The sequence below is a fragment of the Pempheris klunzingeri genome, chromosome 18 (genome assembly GCF_042242105.1).
Source record: "Pempheris klunzingeri isolate RE-2024b chromosome 18, fPemKlu1.hap1, whole genome shotgun sequence".
NCBI lineage: Eukaryota > Metazoa > Chordata > Actinopteri > Acropomatiformes > Pempheridae > Pempheris > Pempheris klunzingeri.
In genome coordinates this window covers 1,936,992-1,958,383 of record NC_092029.1, presented here as the reverse complement: position 1 = coordinate 1,958,383, position 21,392 = coordinate 1,936,992, and the positions used below count along the sequence as shown (strand labels likewise).

General features: G+C 42.3%; 1 protein-coding gene across 3 annotated transcripts in view; it reads left to right on the top strand.

Moving 5' to 3' along the window:
• Positions 1–21,392, top strand: part of myo6a (myosin VIa) — a 132,397-nt gene that overhangs the window by 87,124 nt on the left and 23,881 nt on the right. For all 3 annotated transcript variants that reach the window (XM_070849046.1, XM_070849045.1, XM_070849047.1), the window contains exons 19-26: positions 262–300; positions 439–532; positions 3,595–3,725; positions 3,821–3,898; positions 5,865–5,994; positions 11,512–11,602; positions 14,378–14,528; positions 16,775–16,983. In XM_070849046.1, coding sequence (XP_070705147.1) covers positions 262–300; positions 439–532; positions 3,595–3,725; positions 3,821–3,898; positions 5,865–5,994; positions 11,512–11,602; positions 14,378–14,528; positions 16,775–16,983 — 923 coding nt within the window. The remainder of the gene's footprint in view (positions 1–261; positions 301–438; positions 533–3,594; positions 3,726–3,820; positions 3,899–5,864; positions 5,995–11,511; positions 11,603–14,377; positions 14,529–16,774; positions 16,984–21,392) is intronic.

The following is a 21,392-nucleotide window of genomic DNA, read 5'->3' as shown; positions in this document are numbered from 1 at the left end:
AAAATTTAATGCTAATAATGTTTATCAGCTCGTAGTCGTCAACATTTACATCAGCCAAACAGAAAACCAGAGAAATTAGGCAAAGAATGTCTTTCTCTTTTCTGATTGGTGAACAATTTATTTGATTCTTTATTTCTGACATACAGCTGTGTCTGGAAATAAATCCACCAAACCACATTAACCAGATCTGCATTCCTTCGATCACACACATGGTTAAACAAACACGTTTCTTCACCTGTTTTATTTTGTTTATTTTTGCAGATGCAGCTGAATATTCTCCTGGACAAGCTCCGCAGCACGGTCAGTGTTTCCTCTTCCTCTTCCTCTTCCTCTTCCTCTCGCTGTGCAGTGTTACAGTTCTGTAAACACCTCAGCCAGGATGTGATGGAAGTCGTGAATGTCTGATTTCTGTCTCTTTCCCCCTCTTCACTCCTCCAGGGCTCCAGCTTCATCCGCTGCATTAAACCAAACCTGAAGATGATCAGCCACCAGTTTGAAGGAGCTCAGATTCTCTCCCAGCTGCAGTGCTCTGGTCAGTTTGGACTCATGGTTCATTTCAATCCAAACAAAACTTCATGCTTTGAATCAGGAATATTCATCTTTATTCACTGAGAGGTTTATATCAGGAGCTGTGTTCACATGGACTCTAACACTCCACTAATAATCACAATGTCAGCAAAAGAAATGCAGAACGGCCTGATAGGAGGTGATTTTCTATGGTTTTCTGGGGAGCTGCATTCAATATGAAAACATCAGCGCCTAATAACCACGTAAACCAGTGTTACTGTTATGGCTGAAGTCTCACAATAACTATAACTAACAATAATAAAAACAGAAACAATCAAGGCAGTGATAGACTAACCACTCCCGTGTTCTGCAACGTAAAAATAGCGTTTTTGTCAGTGGAGTTTGGTGAAGATGCTGCTCTTCAGTCTGCCGGTGTGTGACCACATGGTCTAGTATCAACCACCAGATCAATCATGAATAAATTAACACTTTTCAACCATTTAATCAATCCACTTAATCCACTTAATCTATTTAAGGCAGATGGGTATAAAAACTATAATCTTTTCCTGAACCAAACCAAGTAGTTTTGTTGCCTAAACTTAACCAAACTGCAACAGAAAACAGAATAATAAGAAAAGTGAACAAATAAAGTCAGTTCACACAGTCCTGTATCTAAACCATCAGCCACCACGTCTCTCCCTGTCAGTGAAGTTATTGATCTTTATACTACGTGACCAGACCGGGTGTGAATGGCTGAATTGCGGCCATCTTGGTTTTTGGACTTTGGGCAAACAGACTCTTAGATTTAATTAATATGTGGAACTGTATATCAATATCATACTGCGGTTATTCTATATCATTCATTAATGATGGAAAAAGAGAGAATGAGGTGTTGATTAAGTTTAAAAAGTCTAAAGTTTAACTCGGTGAACCCTGCTGGCGCCCTGGTAAACAGATTTCCGCCTTTTTCCTGCGTCCCGTCTCGCTTTGTGACTTTAAAACTGTTTTTCCTCAAACTTTCCCCCCCTTCAAACCAAAAACCCTGCGACACTCCCCTCCCTCCGCTCCGGCTCGGAAGAAAAGAAATGATTAGCTCGGGTTTAATATCCTCAGAGAGTCAGATTTTTTTTTTATTCTATTTTATTTTTTGCTTCCGTTCGCACAAACTCAGCGTTCAGATGCTGCACAGTTTTATTGGACTGGGAATCGAGCCGTCGATTATTGTGAAGGGGAAGTCTCAGGTGTTGGTCGGCTCTTTTTTTTATTATTTAAGTCATCAAATAAGACACTTGTGCTTCTGTCCGAAGGGGATATTTCTGTGTTTGAACAGGAACTTTTACATGAACGGTACTTTTGTTTCTCCCCCTCAGAGCCTTGAGTTTGTAATAACTTTGATTTACTTTGCAGAAGCTTTAAACTGTGAACCTCACGTCTGGTGCTGAGCTCCTCTCTCCTGATTAGTGGCTCGTGCCTGCATTAGACTTTAAATCACCTCATAGATGAACAGGAATAGAAAAGGTGCAGAGTAAATATAATGAGTGGATTTATGTTAGAAAACCACCCACAGATCTTTTAAATCTCTTTAGATCTCATTGAAAACTGTGGACTGACCAGGATCAAGTGGTGAAGTGACTTTTTACACTCTTTGGTCACTGACTTACCTTTTCTCTCTTATCCTTTATTGTTCTTTACTGTGATTTTATCTTCTTAATTAATTAATTCTTATTGATTAATTTTTAGATGTTTTTGGTTTCACCATGACCATTTTTCTTTTTATTTAATTTCTATTTTTGTTAATATTTATTTTTACAGTCTATTACTACTTCTTGTTCTTGTTCTTCTTCTTGTTCTTCTTCTTCTTCTTCTTCTTGTCATGAATAGAAATAAACAAATATAGAAATTAGATAAATAGAAAGATTGTGATATCAAAAAGTAACATTTAAACATACATAAAAAAAAGTAAAGAATTAAACATTAATTATATAATTAAATGAAAATTTAAGTCACATTAAGAATAAATATTATTATTATTATCTTTTTTCTTAATTGTATTACTACTATTACTATTTCTATTTCTCCATCTCTCCTAGTGTAGAGGTACCTAAATGTATATTTATCCGTCCAGAAACCCTGAAAACAGGAACAAGCAGATAAATAAACGACCGACTCTGGAAACAAGGACTCAGACTGACTAAGTGCTGTTAAGTCACAGCGACACAAAGAAACACTTCAGTGATCAATGTAATCAGTAATGAATAGAAACCGTCACCAGCTCAGTTATAATAAGACCAGTCTGAAAATCTGAGACCTTTTGTGAGTTTATTCTGTTGAGAACCAGATTTAATAGATCCTTCTGACCGGCGCAGCCTTCAGCTTGTTCCTCCGAGCAGAAAGCACAGGCGGGCTTAGCGGGCTTAAGTAAGCCAGCGACACATTGGAGCGGTGTAACACCTCGTGAGTTAGAAGGAGGACTTAATAACCTGCGAGTGAATTTGCAGGGAACCAGCGGAGGGAGACTAACACCGGATAAAGTGTTCAGAAACTCCAGTTCACACGGCTCACTTGGCTCCAAGCAGTCGGATATTTCCAGCAGTGAAGCTTCAGAAACATGGTTTAAGTTAAGACCCCCAGAAAAAGACGGGATGCTGATTAAATGTGACTTTTGTTTAATCGGGGAAAGTGTAAAAATGACAGAAAAGACATTAACTGCTATTTGAAATGTGTCTGCTGTTCAGTTTTAGATCCCTGCGGCTAAACGTGTTGTTCCCTTGTAGATCCTCTGATGTGTAAATGATGAACTGAGCCATAATATTGGTGAAATTACACTTATTTTTTTACTTTTTTGCACTAAAACAAAAGGTAGATTTCGTTATTTAAAGGTTTTTATGCTGTGGTTTTACTGGTCCGACTCACAAACCTGGTCTAGTGCGTCATCAGGTGTCCAGTAATTTGGTTTTATAACTAAATACCTGTAAACCTAAGGCCACCTGGACAGCCTCAGGTGTGTTTTTAGTTGCCAAATGTTAGCATGCTAACGCTAACACCGTCTCAGATGGCTCAGTATTGATGTGCTCCCTCGTCCTGTAGGTATGGTGTCGGTGCTGGACCTGATGCAGGGCGGCTTCCCCTCCAGGGCCCCCTTCCACGAACTCTACAACATGTACCAGCAGTACATGCCTCCCAAACTCACCCGCCTCGACCCCCGCCTCTTCTGCAAGGTCAGTCCGCCTCGGCGCCGATCCGAGCTTTTACTGTCACTTGATTTCTGCCACGTCTCCACGTTTACCGCTGCCCTCCATGTTTGCCTCCACAGGCTTTATTCAAAGCTCTGGGACTGAATGAGAACGACTACAAGTTCGGCCTGACCAGAGTGTTTTTCCGGCCGGGGAAGGTGAGACTTCTTCTCTGTCCTCCCTCTAGCGTGGGTGTTGTTGCCCCAAAGAAAGACAATAGATTTAGAGGGAAAGCACATTAGTCATTCTGGCTGCTGCGCTCAGGTCACATGAGGTTTTTCGAACAAGCCTGAGCCAACAGATGGGATTTTTTTAGTCCCATGTGATGAATAATTCATCACATTTGGGTTAGACATGTGGTTTCTAGGGGGTCTTTGTGAAGGTGCATGTGTTTGTTGGAGAGGACCTCGGTACACAGCGCAGGACAAACTGTAAGCCCGACACTGTAGATACAGCTGCAGCAGAGCAAATAAACACTCGTGTCCTCTGTCGGCTCAACTCGGGTGCTTTCATTGCTCCTCGCGGATCCCGTGTTTGCTTTTGGATGCGACAGTGATAGACGTAACCTCACACGGGCCCGCTAAATAATTGTTTATGGCTTCAAAGAGCCAAAGATGGTTTGTGTTTCCAGCTTCAGCAAACTTTAGGTTTGAGATTTAGTTATTGTGTCTTGTGTGGATTTTGGTGTTTACACAATCCTAGTGATGTTTTTCACCGTCACAGTGAATTAATCTTATTTCAAGGTGGTAACGTGAGTGCATTATTATTATTATTATTATTGGTCATGTTTCTGTCATCGTTAATATAGTTACTATTATTATGGTTTTGCTTACTGTTTACCCGACCCCTCTAAGTTTTCCCTCTAAAGGGGAGTTTTTCCGTTTAGTGGGAAGTTTTTCCCATTAAAGGAGAGGTTCTTTCCTGTTGAAGTGAAGTTTCTACCCTTCAAACGAGTTTTTCTCTCTAATGAGAAGTTTTGTCTGTTAAAGGGGAGATTTCCCCATGAAAAGGGATTTTATTTCCCCATTGAATTAAAGTTTTTTCTTGTTAAAGGGGAGTTTTTCCTGTTAAAGGGGAGTTTCTTTCTGTTAAAGGGGAGTTTCTTCTGTCAGCAGGTTTTCACTCATGTGGATTCTTGAATCCTTAATTTTGAATTCAATGTTGAAATCGTTGGGTTTCTCTTAATTGCATAGTTTGGTCTTGAACTGCTCTTTATGGAAAGTCTAACGTTTCATATGAATTGGTGCTACATAAATAAACATTGATTGATTGATTGATTGATTGATTGACTGATTGATTGGAGCTTCAGGCATCTTGAACTTGAAAGTCAGCTGCCGTACTGAGCCGTGGAGAAGTGACAATAAGGAGACGTTGAGAAAATAATGATGTAAATGCAGCAGCAGAGTCTCAAGGTCTGGAAGTCAGAGGTTTCCAGAAGGACGTGATCACAACACGACAAACGTCGGCGGCACTGTCAAAGAGCGAGAAAGTGTTCAGCAGCACCGGCGTGATCTTTGACTCCGTTACAGAGGAAGAGAAAACACACAGTTATGCTTTAGTGAAACAGGAAACATATATTCACAGCTTACAGGCTGAATCTGAAAAATGATATGCATCTGTAAAATTAGCTTCTCTGATAGTTTGGGGTCACGGTGTGCATCAGGGACTTTTGCTCAAATGTGATGAGGAATCTTGTTTTTATTTGTTTAGGAATCATATCAGGGTGTCGCTCCTTCAAAAAAATTATAGTTATATTAAGTTATTAGTTGAAGTTTCTCCGAGGAACAGAGGAACTGTTTGTGAATAGACCGGCTTCACTCATGTCGCGTTAAGTTCAGGTTGATTGAAGCTGACGTGCAGAATTGTGAGGCTTTGTTTTAAAAGAGGATGGAGGAGATGTCCCTCTCATTTCTTTCATTTAAATGGGGAAACAATACAAGCAGCAGTGAAGCTATTAGCTTTCTACAAAGTCAGCAAACAGTTTTACCAATATTCACGAAAAAGCCCCCACTCACCGGTCGGCTCTCACTTTGCTTCCAGCTGGTGTTTGATTAACATCTCTTAGTTTTCCTCAGGTTGTTTTCCGAGCACACATCTGACCGCCTGCCTCTCGCTGCTGTTCAGTTTGCAGAGTTCGACCAGATCATGAAGTCGGACCCGGACCACCTGGCGGAGCTGGTGAAGAAGGTCAACAAGTGGCTCATCCACAGCCGCTGGAAGAAGGTCCAGTGGTGCGCTCTGTCCGTCATCAAACGTAAGCGGCATCTGTTCAGACGTGTTGAAACACCATCAGGGTGTTTAATGTGGTTTTATTACAGGAACAAAATACCAACAAGTGACGGAGGATGTTCATCCATCATAGTTAGGAAGCTAATAAAAACCAGATATTGAAAATTTAAGCTCGAAAAGGCTGAAAAAACGGTCCTGCTGGTGATAATAAGAGCTTATTAATGACAGGAATAAACTGAGTGCTTATCTCAGGACTACAAAGCTGAATGTTGATAGATATTTGAGTGCATTTTGTTTTCAGAGACACACAGAAGATACTCCCAGAGTGCTGGGATTCATTTGATCAGGGTGTCTGATTAAATTAATTAAAGATGGTGAACTGTATGCTGACATTTACATCTGCAGAGGGAGGCAGCTGTTGGCCACACCTGGATTTGTTTTACTGAGACTGAATGCCGTAAATAAACCAGCCAACTGAACATTTTACCGATAAGGAGGTGGAGATGTACTGCTCTCCTGCTGCGGGTCTGTGTCCCAAACATACCATCTGTCATCAGAAAAAATAAGACTTCCAATAAGAGCTTTTATACGAGATATCGTGTGAATACTTGTGTGAAACCACACAGCTGTATAACTTGCCCTCGTCTGCAAGTGGATTATTAAAGGTCCCAAATCAAGCAAAATCCACTTTTTAATATCTTTTCAACATAAATACGTGTCTCCAGTCTGTCTAGAAACCTTCTAGCTATCAGAAAAGACCGTCCCGTCTCTGTTTCTGCTCCATCTTTCAATAAATGTGTGTGAAAACGCTCTGTTTAGACCTGGCTCCCTTTATGATGTCATAAGGGGATCTGTTGATCATGTGACCTCCCGCCCAAACTCCCTGAATATCACTCACTCCACCAACACGACGAGAGCAAAGCATTCCTATTGTTTGTGTTTGTCCAGCGTTCAGACAGAAAACAGCTGCAGCCTTGAATCATGCAAACCTTTAAACACTAGTATGAACTAGTATGAACTAGTATGAACTAGTATGAACTAGTATGAACGCCAAAATGAGCAGAACGTGGGACCCTTAAAGATTATAATTGAGAACTTCACAGATTGCAAAGGGAAGAAAATGTGTGATCAACCACATTGACTTGTTTTAGCACTTATCTATCTGGCGTGCTGCCACCTCGCGTGGAATTAAGAGCCGCTCCACTAAAAGCTTCAGAGATGCTGGTTTCACACAGCAAAGGCCAAGTGTTTAAGAAGTGAGCAGACTGCTCAGGCCGTCATCTAGTGGCTGAAATAATCACTGGATTAGATGAGTCAGCGTCTGTCGTCTGCAGCCGGCTCCTTCAGTCATCAGATTTGGGACCATCGGCTGTGTAAAGAAGTTGGAAGAGCCTTAAACCTGCTTTCTTTCTAATGCCTGGCTCCATAAAACCAAGATGGCGACGCCCGTAAAGCCGAACTTGAGGCTTCAAAAATGCAGTCCACAAACCAGTGGGTGACGTCTTGGTGGCTGCAACCGCTTCTTATAGCGAGTTTGCATCCGTTTAATTTGCGGTTGGCTGTTGCATAGCTGGACTAATATTAATAATATGAGTAGCTGTAGCTGTATATTGTTTGCAGCCATGGCCGCTTCCCTTACCAACATCCCGGAGGAAATCCCATAAGAAAGACTGTTGTTTGTACAGCTGAGCAGCTGTGTTGTGCATTTTCACATGCAGTTTGTGCCGTTCTGTCTGTTGCTCCCCTGCCCGTCACAGCCGTCACTTTGAGAGCATTCACTACTTATCTGCCTCAGTTTTGTCCAGGCGGTCGTGTTGGAAACCCGATCGTGCAAACAAGAGATGGATCAGTATGCACAGATGGCTCAGAGAAACACCCGGGGGCCCGGTGGACGGAGCGGAGCGCAACGGCCAAGCGAACCATGGCCGGTGTATATGTGCAGCGGAGACAGACTGCCATTAATAATGTGGAGTTGAGCTCCTGGAGGAGTTGGTATATCTGTCGGCTTGCTTGTGTTTATCACTGCAGTGTCTGAGGAGAGTTCATGTCAGTCACTGCAGGCAGCCGTCATAACACTTCTCTCTCTCTCTCTCTCTCTCTCTCTAATAGTGTCTGTCTCTCTGTCTGTGCTAATCTCTCTTTATCGTCTTTATCAATGAAATTGGAAAATTAGCTTTATTTGCAGGAGCCGAGCAGAATCATCAAATCCCATCAAATGAAAGATGAATACATTTGTTACAGCGGCAGCAGGTGTGAAGGCAGTCGGGTTTGTTTTAGAGAATATTCAGTATAAACAGTCAGTAAATGCAAAGTCATGAATTCAGTGGTGTTATTGATGCCGCACAAGTTAAATATTCTGAGGTCATAACAACACGAAATGAATTTGGCAGCGAGCACTGATGTTATCGATCTGCGTCTCTGTTTATCTTTCACCCTTCATCTCTCCTGCTCTTCCTCTAATTTTCTCACTTCAGTTCAAACTCGCCTCATTGGCACCAACAGAAAGAAAGAAGCACCCGTGTTGCCAAAAGGCTTTTGGAAAGGAGTCAAATTGGATCACGAATGATTCAAGTTCTCCGAAGAAATGAAGAAATTCGTCAAACGTAACAGAATAGGAACCATATCAGCACATAAAGGCAATTCACTGTATTCACCGCAAATTAGATCAGCTCACGAGAATGCAGAAGCTCAACGGGGATGATGGGACTTTTTTATATAATGACAAAGTTTGCAAAGTAAACTGAGGAGCTCTTATTGTCTCCTGTACTTGAAGACAGAAACTGTGAAAACGAGCTTCCCCTCCGTCTGACTGTGCCGCGGAGGGAAGAATCACAGTTTATTTCTTTTTTTTTCCAGTGGCGGAGAGTAACAAAACGTGTTTACTCAAGTACTGCACTTAAGTAGAGTTTTAAGGTACTTCTGTGTTTCCATCCTAAGGTGCTTTATAGGCAAGACAAGTTTATTTGTGCAGCACATTTCAACAACAAGGCGATTCAGAGTGCTTTACATAAAACATTAAAAGCACTGTGACAAAGTGAAAGAGAAACACATTATAAAAGGACATTTAGATGCAATAACCAGCAGAGACACTAGAAGATAAAAAGCTAGAATAGAATAAGGCAGGAATGAAATTACAAGAATAAAAGTTGCAGTGTGGTGGAAGAAACTGATGAGGTGTTTGGTCTAAAGAAAGGCAGCAGCAAACAGGAAGGACTTCAGCCTTTAGGTTTAAAGGAGCTGAGAGGTGCAGCAGACCTGCAGTTTTCTGGGAGTTTGTTCCAGATATGTGGAGCATAAAAAGTGAACGCTGCACCTCCAGGTTCAGTCCCAGACGATCTGAGAGGTCTGGATGGTTCAGAGCAAAGCGGCAGGTCAGAGATGTGTTTTGGCCCCAAACATGAACCAACAGCAGGATTTTTAAATAATTTATTTAACCTTTATTTAACCAGGTAGGTCAGTTGAGAACCGGTTCTCATTTGCAATGACGACCTGGCCAAGAGGCAGATCCAAAACAGGAAGGACATTAAAAACATAAAAACAGATGTCTTACCAATCCTAAAAGAAAGTAATAGGTACAATATATATGGTGACATATATTAAGAAGCAAAAAAATGAAGCTCCAGCCACAAAGCGGATAGCAGCGTGGTAAATAACATCCAGTTTGTGGAGGAGAGCTTTTGAGGCATAATCCATAAACCGTCATTTTAACCAGAAGCTGTTTTGCAGAATGTGTAAAGGAGGATTTGTTACGGTAAAGAAAACCAATACCAGATTTGACCTTTGTGAGCAATACATTTATGTGAGTTTGCTGTCAAGCCAGATACCGAGATACTTGTAGCTTTCGACATAATCAATCTCAGAGCCATGCAAAGGGGAAATTTTGAGGGGCATTTAGTTTTATTTGTGTTTAAAACTAAATGGAGACTGGAGGAAAACCTGTTGGATGCTATTGAAACTGGCCTGCAATGAAGACAGTGCAGTGGTCAGGGAGGAACTAGAACTAGGTGTATAAATAATGGTGTCATCAGCATATAGATGTATAGGTGTCTGACAGACAGGAAGCCGGCGTAGAGACCTGAGAACACAGGCAGGTTTTTCCAAATCCTGCTGAGACGTAACTAAGATTAATCCTCCATATATTGTTCAGGGGACAGTAGGCTGACTTAGTAACTGTCCTAATGTGGCTGCTGAAGTTCAGAGTCCACGACCACACCAAGACTTCTGGCTCAGTTTGAAGCTGTGCGCTCACTTTTATTCTCTTCTTTTGGACCAAAATACAGCTCAGAGGTCAATATTGTACTTTCTACTCCACAATATTCACCTGCCAGCTTTGCTTTACTTTGCAGACGACACAATGGACAAGAGAACAAGCTTAAACCAGCTGTTTCCACCTCTTGTTTTTGTCACATTTAAGATGTCTGTGAGCCAATAAATAGTGATTCTTTTTTCCTCTAAACTTCTCAGTCAGAGGGACCAAATCAATACTTTAATACCATAACTACGTTTTCCTGCTCGTGCTTTAGGATTGGATTTTACTGTTAATGCAGCATTTAGCACTTATTCCACCACTGTCCCAGTAATGGCTGCTCTCTTATTGGACTTCTTTGGTCATCAGAAACTCCGTCAATAAGTGTGTGCTGCCAAAGACCGATGATCGACCTCTGAGTGGCGTCGCAGGTCTTTGGCTCGGCGGAGCTGTTAGCGGATCGGCACTAAGTTGGCAGAGGAGGAGAACACGGTGAAACCTTAAAGGTGCAGTCTGTAGGCTTCAGGGGGATCTGTTGCTTCATAGGAATGTTATCGGTGGTGAATAATCACCTGAAAGGAAGAACTGCTGTGTTTTCGTTAGCTTGGAGTGAGTCCATGTTTTCTACAGTAGCCCAGAACGGACAAACAGGAGACCTTCACATTTTTACATAGAAGTGGGAGTTTGAACTTGATCGTCCTGGTTATGGTGGCTCTTCTCTGCACTTGTAAGGAAGCTTATAGCGATTCTGTTCTTCGTCTGAGCGGCCCTGAAGCATCTCCACATCCAGGAGGAGGAGGAGGAGGAGGAGGAGGAGGAGGAGGAGGAGGAGGAATCTGAGCCTCCTCGCTTCGTTCCCAGTAGCTGCTTCAGGGCAGAGCTGCCTGTTGGACTCCGTTCCAGCGTCAAAGTTGGGGGTTTGACAGCTTCTGTGACAAACAAACAGTCCGATTTTCACTCCAGCTTCAGACCATGATTGGGCGGCTTTGCAGATGGGGGGGGGGTGAAATAGGCAGCGTTTGACCTTCACTGTCAGCTCTCTCTTCTCATTTGTTGCACAACTATTTCTGTCACTTGTTGCGTTTCCCTCTGAGTGCCGTACTGTGAATTCCTTCCAGGAGAGACGCCGTCTGCATCGTTATCCCCTCGTTGAAACACATTTCCTCTCCGGCCGGCTTTTCACCTTCAAGTGTGGCTCAACAGTTTTATTAAACTCATTTGATGTCGTACAAACTGGCTCCTCTGTCGCCCGTAGAGGTTTTTGTCATGTTCTGCTTTCTCTCTGTGTTTGTGCAGTGAAGAACAAGATCTTGTACCGGACCAGCGCCTGTATCGAGATGCAGAAGACCGTTCGGATGTGGCTCTGCAGGAAGAAGCACAAGCCTCGGTGGGTGTCCTCCTCCTTCCCTCCGGCGCTCTTTAATCTTTGCTCCTCCCTTCTGCCTTCATCTGTCCTCCCTTCATTTTCCACCCACTTCTTCCCTTTCTCCATATTTTGCTTCATCCTCTCATCCCCCTTTTCCTCTCTGTCTTCCCCCCGTCTCCATCGTCCTCCCTTTTCACCCCTCTTCCTCCTCTTCCTCCTCTCCCTCATTACATTCATCTCCCTTCTCGCTCCCTTCCTTCCTCGCTTACTCCAGTTCCCCCCAGTCGCTCCCTCGTCCTCATTTATCTCCTCTTCTTCTTCATTATCTGCCACTTTCACAGCTCAGCACAGTCAGTCTGCCTGACACACACACACACACACACACACACACACACACACACACACACACCTGGCGACACATACAGCTCTGCTTATTACCTCCTATATTTGACGATAAACAACAGAGCCCTGGAGAGGGGGAGGCAGAAGGGGAGGCAGGTGGGAGGAAAGATTCAGAGTTTGCAGGTGAAGAAGAGGTTTCTTTTTCCTCTGCAGGGGTTTAGCTGCTGCGCGCTAACAGGCTGTGTGATTGTGTTTGGGTGGCTGATGAGCCATCGCAGAGGGGGGGTTTGCAGAATTAATGAAGGGGGCGGAGTTCAGGTTGAGATTTGCGATTTAGTTTAAGCAGACAAACGTGAACTGAGCAGGAAAAAATGAAACATAGCAAAAGCAGCTGTGGGACAGAGTCCAAGTCCTAAACTTCTTATTTAGAGTCCTAAACAATAATTATAGGAAATAATGAATGATGATTAAAGTTTTCTTTATTACTGTCAGATAAGGGGGTTTAATTTCCTACAATATTATTTGTAATCTTCCTGCTTTTTCCACATTCACTTTCATTCTTGTCAACCACAGCAGATTTTTTTGGATTATAACATTTAATAACATTTTATTTATGGAGCCACTTTACAAAAGATTAGAACTACTCATTAAAAACACATTAAATTACACATTTAAAGCAGAAAAAGGTGAATTCTTGCTCAGTTTTTTGAGGGATTTTAAACAGAGTTAGTGGAGAATTTGCTGGACAAATATAAATAGTAAATAGAATAAATAATGCAGCAGTGGAGGAGATTCTGGAGATGCTTCATCTGTTTACGAGCATCATGAAGAAGAGAAACGGGTCCTGAAGGATCGAAAAGGTTGAATCCTGATGAAGCTCACAAGCTGAAACATGTCAAACAGATAGAGGTGATACTGAGGTTATGTTTGTACTCGCTCTCCGTCTACTTCAACCGCGGCGACTGGAGGTCAACAAAAACAAGATTTCCTGCTGTCGAGTCATTTTGTGATTTTGAATTTCAAGGACTCTCCTGTTGTTTGCTGCTCCGCCGACTAACAGTTTAAGTTAAGAGCCGAGAAACGACCACAACCGGTCACGTCGCTCTCTGAGAGTCCGTCTGTATTTACACAAATAAACTTTAACATCTTTGGCAGAAAACATCTCTTTCTGCTCACAAACAGGACGACGAGCACCTCTTGTGGAGGCGAGTCCTCTTAAAACCAGATATAAATAACATCATCGTTTCACCACGGCCTGATAATAAAACACTTCCTTCTCATTCAAAGTGCTTCACGTGTTGCAGCCACATCAGTTAATCGCAGCGCTGAAGGCTGAACTTTAAACACAGCGACATTATCAAGCATCGTTACGTCGAACCAAACCTACAACTGTGATCGAGATCATCGTCCGAGCGATTTGTCTGTTCTAGCGGAGCAGACGAGGCTTTATGGTCTGTTGAACTTATTACCCACGACGTTTAACTGAGTTGAAGAGCTGGAATAGCTTCTGATGTGAGCCAGTGTTCTTTATTTCCCCCTTAAATTTACACTTTAATAACTTTTAAGTGAGATGAATTATTGTGTCTACACAGCGTGTTGTGTCTGTGAGCGTTTCAGGCCCAATCCTCTCTGTGTGAGCGACATTCAAATCTAACTCGACACAATCTGATTCTTTTAATGGCTGCACTGTCACATCAAAATGAAAAACTCTAGATGGCTCATCATGCAGACGTATTCTCCCCCTCCCCCCCCGAAAAGTCAGCCTGACATATTCATGGATTTGGAAACTTTGAGATCTTGACTAGAATAATAATGCTCCCACCCTCCTTTGGATTCACGGCTGCTCAGAATCGTTTTACACTAAAAGATAAAAGGACGTGAGACCAGTTTTTGCACATCGAGGATGATGGAGAGTGTCTCACAGGCTGGAAAACGTTTTCTAATCTTCTTTGGCTCTTGGAGGGAGTTTCATGAGGCCTGAAGAGTCTCAGTTTGGGCTCATTTCTTGGTTCTGGTTGCACAAACGTCTGTTCTTTGTTCTCACGGGCGACGTCACATGACTAACAGCTGAGGAACCCGCTTGGACATAACCTGAAACCTTGTCGTGCACATAAGACGTGTCAAATGAGACAGAAGCACTAAAACAGTGCGTTAGTGAAGCTTCCACTGACTGTTGATGCACAGAGCAGCCATCTTGGATTTCAAGGTGGAGGTTGGCGAGGTTCTTTGGTTCCATTCAAGTGAAACTCACAGTAAAACTCTGCAGGATGTCTCTGACTTTGGTTTTTATCACATGGATTTACAATGGAATTACATGTAATTTAAATATAAAACCTCAAAGCAGACATGTAAACTGTTTTTCTAACTCTGTGTGTGTGTGTGTGTGTGTGTGTGTGTGTGTGTGTGTGTGTGTGTGTGTGTTTGTGTGTGTGTGTGTGTGTGTGTGTGGTTCAGGATCGACGGCTTAGTGAAGGTGCGTAACCTGAAGACGAGGATGGGCCGCTTCAACGAGGTGGTGGCTGGGCTGAAGGAGGGCAAACAGGAGATGAGCAAGCAGATCCAGGATCTGGAGGCCGCCATCGACTCCTTGATGGTCAAAATCAAGGTGGGCTTGACGGACCGACGGACGGACGGACACGTGACTGTTTGCCTGCCTGTGTTCAGCTATAGATCGTATATAAAGCCTGACTTCCTCCCTTTGTTGTGCTGTCTGCTCTGACAGACACGAACATATTAAGAGTCTTGTTTCAAAAATTGGAAATTCTCCGTTTTGACAAAAGTACCACCTACTCTCTGCAAATGATGGACAGCATGAAATTAAACCGCTCTCTGGTGCAGTTTGACAGACAGGTGGTGCCTTAAATCCCCCGTCTGACGAAATGAGAACAGATTGGATCCCCAGGCCTTTTTTAGAGAGAATACCCAGGTTGTAATGTTCCTCTGAATCTCTATCCAGTGAGTGCAGCTCTTGGTGAAGGCAGATGAAGAGATGGTTGGATTTACGTCAAAGAGTTGTGACATTACGAGCGTGTGAAGCCGAGACGCTCGACTCGCCATCGTCGTGATGGTGTTTGCCGTCGAATTGGATTAAACTGTCTTCAACTTTAAGGCCGCCTTCCTTTGAGATAATCTTTCCTCTGAATGACATGAATCTTTAATATCAAGTTCTTTTTTTATTCTCATAATTTAGCATTGCTGCCCTCACTGGAGGACAGTCAGAGAGGTACGACAGGTGCTCGCCATAGTAAACGTCTGGATTAGACGGACGGACGCTGGTTAAGAGACCCCCCCCCCCCGTCACGCCAGAACAACCCGCCCTGCAGCGTTGCTGTAGAGTCACAGGGGGAGAAGGCTGCCGTGACAGCAGATGCGTATGAATATTCATCAGCGGCGAAAAGCGGCGTGTTCCCCTCCTCAGGTTGCACGCCGCCGCCCCGTGTGTCAGCGCAGGCCGTCAGATCGCACGCCGATAACACCTGAACATGCGCTGACAGCCAACTGTGAGGTTTCTTTTAAGCTGCGGTGGAGAGACGCCTCAGTGTCTGTCTGCCTGTCTGCCTGTCTGTCTGTCTGTCTGCCTGTCTGTCTGACTGCAGCTCTGACATCTGACCTCCCAGAAACAGTGAAGAACGTCCTCAGAGGTGTTTGTATTTTACGCGGCTACTACAGATGCTGACAGCTTTACTTTGAATCAGCAGGTCGAGGAAACAAACATGTTCATGCTGCCTTAGAAAAATGCAGCATTTAGTCTGTGCATAGGAGGTAGTTATGTGCTATCTGCCCTCAGGGAAGTGGTTGTATGTGTTAAGATATCTATTTTTTAACATATCCTGGTGTGTGAGTGACTGGTAGGTAGTAAAAGTGTTGGAACTGGTCCAGTAGATCACCTCAGCCAGCAGCCACCAAACGGGCTGCAATGGCTGCAACGTGATCCTTTGGGACAACTGCACCTGATCACAGTAGGTCCACTAAAAGAGCTTGTTTGATCCACTGACAGGCTCAGAGTGTTATTCTAAGTGTGTGACAGCATCATGGAAAGGATCCCTACAGAGAGAGACCTGGAAGATCCTTTTGGTTTAACCACAAACAGCACACACACCAGACTACATTCACTAAAACAGGGATTTTACCAAATACTTGACACACAAAAACACAAACAAACCTCAACTTTCAATTATATATTAAAGTGAAAAGTGAAGATGAATTATTTATTCAAAAGAATTCCAAAATTGAATCAACTTCATATTTAAATTGAAAAATAAAAACCTTTCTTCCACTTATTTCTATTGTTATATTGCTCTCTGCACACACACCAGACTCCATTGACAAAAACAGTAATTTTACCTCACAGAACATGGTGGCTCCTGGCCTACTGCTGCTTCAATTGGTTACTGTTTGAAGGAGTTAGATCTGATTCAACCTTTAAGACGTGAAAGTCACATAAAGTCGTGTTCTGCAAGTTAAAATTAAAGGTTTTCTCAATGGAGTCTGGTGGCTTTGGTGACCACAGATTGAACATAAACAAATCATGCATAAATTCACTGAGGCACAATTACTTAACAAACCTGATCGATAGTATTCCTTGTTCATGAGTCAGATTTGGATACAGGACAGCACTGAAAACATAAATCCTTGGCGGAGGTAACGATGATAAAACAGATAACAGATAAACAGATTTTGTGTCACTGACCCACAAGCCTCAAATCCCAAGACTACACAGGTTGGAAGACTTTTATTGTGAAAACTGTGGAGGAAGTTTCCTCTAGCAGAACATTAGGAATAAAAGCCCACTGAAGCAAACTATTTCCAGAAACATCATCATAAGTTTGGTCCTGGTTTCGTTTCTGCCAGGGAACCATCATGACCCGGATCGACATCGACCACGAGTACCAGGCGCTGGTGACCCGGTCGGAGCAGCTGCTGACCGCCATGCAGAACAAGAAGAAGGAGGAGGAGGAGCGGGAGCGGCTGCGACGCATCCAGGAGGAGATGGAGAGGGAGAGGCAGAGGAGGGAGGAGGAGGAGCAGCGCCGCAAGCAGGAGGAGGAGGACAGGCGACTGTAAGTGAGACAAGGAGGAGGAGGAGGAGGTATTTGACATGTCAGCCTCTTAAAGTGGAAGCAGAAAACATTTTAAAACTTTTAAACTCGTCCCAAACACAAGAAACAAATGTGAGGATCCTGATTTAAAGCAGATTAAAGCTCCTGGTAGTGTTGATAAGTCGGAAAGATGGCGGCTTGGAAGCCTCTGGAGTCCTGAAGGCATCGTGTTCGAGGGTCCCTCTTGTTTCACCTCAGTCTTTATGTGACGGCGTGCGATACGACCACAGACACCATTATACTAAAGCCAATACACCGAGCACTCAGCACTGACCTCATCGTGATAACTGAAAGCACTGTAAGCAGGCTTTGTGTTCCACTGCAGTCAGAACTGAAAAGGCACTTGTTAAACCTGGCGTGTGAGTGTGTTTGTCCACTGCAGAGCAAAGTGCTGCAGCGTCCACTCGTCTCTAAAGGTGCCAGCAGGGATTTACATAATGAGAGTGATGCTCCACAGAGGATTTATCCCCACACAAGCTATTAAGTGTTCGCTCTTGTTATGCCGCTGATGTACGTCGACTAGCGGCAGCAGAAGAAGTTCAGGGGGGGTCAGGGGTCACGGCCTCGGACTCATGAGGTCCTGAATCTTTAGACGATGTGACTTTGGCACAACGTTAGTGTCTCATCCTGGTTTTATCTTTAAACACAAGGATTTAGGAGAGAATGTGGGAGTGAGAGAAGGACCAGATTAAAACACTGTAGGAAAACATTTTGTTTGTTCAGATGAAGGTTTGACTGCCTGCTGGTTCGTTGGTGGAGCCGCAAAAAATGAGAGTTTGAATCGAGCGAACAAGCCTCCCAACGTAAAGCTATCTGTTCTATCCTTTATCTTTATCTTTATCTTTATCTTTATCTTTATCTTTATCTTTATCTTCACCTTTATCTTCACCTTTATCTTTATCTTCACCTTTATCTTTATCTTTATCTTCACCTTTATCTTTATCTTTATCTTCACCTTTATCTTTATCTTTATCTTTATCTTCACCTTTATCTTCACCTTTATCTTTATCTTCACCTTTATCTTTATCTTTATCTTCACCTTTATCTTTATCTTTATCTTTATCTTCACCTTTATCTTCACCTTTATCTTTATCTTTATCTTCACCTTTATCTTTATCTTTATCTTCACCTTTATCTTTATCTTTATCTTTATTTTTATCTTCACCTTTATCTTTATCTTTATCTTTATCTTTATCTTTATCTTCACCTTTATCTTTATCTTTATCTTCACCTTTATCTTCACCTTTATCTTTATCTTCACCTTTATCTTTATCTTTATCTTCACCTTTATCTTTATCTTTATCTTTATCTTTATCTTTATCTTTATCTTCACCTTTATCTTTATCTTTATCTTTATCTTTATCTTTATCTTTATCTTCACCTTTATCTTTATGAGCTGGAAGGTGACCACTCTGATGAACAGTCGTCACCCAGCTAAAGCCAAAGAGAGGAGATTAAATTTGAATCCTCCAACGTGAGAAAGTTTGAAGACCAGCTGAACATTAAAGCCGTCATGAAGGGAGGATTTGTTTTCAGCTCAGTTTGTCTAATTTAGACTTCGTTGACTTTGTATTTTAAATGGCAAAACTTTCATGTAGGTTGTTGTGTTTTATTGTTCCACTGTGGTTGGAGGTTTTTAACGTTGGCTCGTAGGAGGCGTTTCTCCCCCAAAAATCAGATTAAATGAGGCTGTATTTAGAATAATTCCACAGCTTTAGCCTCCACTGCTGGTGTTGTTGCTTTGCTTTAATTCTGATGTGAGAAGAAGATCAGGAGGTTCATTTGAAACGTGTATCAAAAGCCTCCTCCTAAATATAATGTTGGGACGAACGCCAGTAAGTGTAAAACACCTTAAACCTGATGATTTAATTTGTACCTAAGAACTAATTTAGTTAGACTGAATTAACAATGAAAGAAAAAGTAGATTTGTTATAAATAATAATGAGTTTTCGCTTCAAAGTTTGTGCTTAAATGCGAATCTTTGATGTTTCTGAGCGCTAACAGCTGACGTTGAGGTATAAACTGATGTTTTTATCTTTTTATTCTTTGTTAGATTAAAAATATCGATGAGCTGCAGAGTCAGAGGTTTCTTGAAAAATAGCTTCCACGTCGGTTAATGTGGGCGCAGGGCTGCAGCATCCTGTCTCTGTTCAGTCTGAAGCCTCTGGTTCCTAAACGACACCACGTGAGAGCGGTTACACGGCAAATTTCATCTCCTGCTCAGATTGTCGCCATATTCCTCAGTCAGGCTCGACCCCCCGCTGTCTGTTAGGAGGACTGATGGGGGCCGTTGTGTTCGTCACAAACCACTACCCGCTAATGTAAGACATTAGAGACGACAGCCCAAATTTTATGGCCCACTTTCCCGTCCCTTTACTCTCCTCCTCCGGCGAGTTATGAACTCCCAAGATGCACCTGAAGGTCGCAGGCTGAAGGTCATAAACGCAGCAGGCTGCCTGACGAAGCCGCTGACCCTGTGATAACTTGTTTTATAGGATTGGTGCAGTTTTAATCCAAACAGTGTTCATAAGGACGTGTTAAAGCCTCCCCACGGATGGAAATCTCTCCCAGCAGGCTCCGCTTACGGTGCTTTAAATTCCTCCGACGTCTTGTTCTTCTTTCCTCTCAGCATTCGGCTGATGTTTCTATTCAGAGCGGTGTGCAGCAGCAGAATAACCTTCAGTTCCTCGAGCGGCGGCGGCGGCAGGTTGTAAGGAGAGCAAATGTCAGAGCTGTAGTGCCCCGGTAGTTTTCCTCCGAGTGCTCGGCAAAACCAAAAAGGCAAAGAGCAAAGAAACAGATAACAGTTTAAGAGCAGAAGAGCAGAAGATTCCTTTTTTTTTTAGTTTGTTTGGACTCCACAAACATCCGTCCAAAATAAGAGCAGAAAAACTATTTTGATAAAAGATTTTTGTCGCTTTTCAAGCAAAAATGCCAAATTTTCTTTAATCAAGCTTCTTAATTCACATCATTTATTGCTGTAATTACATTTAGATTAAGATATTAAGGGAATACTGGGACGTATTGAAGACCAAACAATTATTCAAATAATCAAGAAATTAATCAGCTTTTTTTAGGGCTCTGACAGCTTTTCAGACTTTTTAAGACTTTTTTAATGATATTTTGCAAATTTAGATTTAAGTTTGAAGCACAAAACACAAAAGACATCTGAAAAAGAAATCTGGGTTGAGCTGCGAATTTTAGTTTCTCTTTTTTTCTCTTTGTTTTGCATCACAAAAGAGAAGATTCATAAAATCCTGCTTCAGCATAAATAAGATTTTTGATTTAAGACATTTTAAGACAGTTGAGGTCTTATTTTAAGTCTTCAGAAGAATCTGCTGGGACCCTGTGAAGTATTCAACTAGACTGAATTAACGATGAAAGAAGAGTTTTTGCTGATAATTATTCGAGGGTGTAAAGTAAACAAGTGGTATTCAGAGTTTTGTACGTGAAGATTAGAAGCTCATTTTTAAGATAATATTGCAAATACTTAATATTACAGCTGTACTAACGACAGTTGGCGACCAGCCGGGGAAGAAAGTGGAAATTTAGCAGCTAAACAGACGGATATTTTCCCCTCAGAAGCTGGTGGAGACCAAAAACGGAGCTAAAAGGGAGCATGTGATCCTCGACATTTTTAATAACTTGGTGAAATGTTAGTTTGTCTTTCAGGCTGTGGAGCTCTTTTACCCCACATAGACACAAAATACTATGTTAACATTAACTGCAGTTCCTTTTATCACCAAGTTTCCATCCCACAGTACAGAATTTAATTGCTAAAGTTTATTATTTATTGGTATTCAGTAGATCGTTCCTGATCATGTGACCCCAAATATCTTTTCCACTCGGTGAAGACGTCAAGAAAGACTGTTTGTCTGTTTAATGTACATTCATATTTATTTATCATTTTAACCCAAACCAGCATCCTGAGCTACCTAAACCTAACCGACCTGCGACTGAAATCAGTAATAATAAGAGAAAACTGAAATATATCTCATGTTCTTTACTGAATCTTGTTCTTCTGGGTCAAAGTCCTGTAACTAAACTATTCAGGATTCTTCATGCTGTGGGTGTAAACAGCCAAATACTAAGTCAGCAGCAGAAATCAGACTGTTAATCAGACTTTCCCCCCAAACATACATCCAAAGTAGTGAGACAGCTGCTGACAGGTGAGAGGTTTTTAAACTTACTCTCAGTTTCATGAATTCTAACTTTATTTTGGTGAAATAAACTCTGCCGGTGGAGAATCGCTGAGTCGGACACTTTTCCAGTCGGAGAAGACGAAGGCTGACGTCTGTTTCTGTCATCCTGTCTTTAATTTGTCCTCCATCTCTTCCTCCTCCTTCCTCCTAATAAACGTCTCTTTCTGT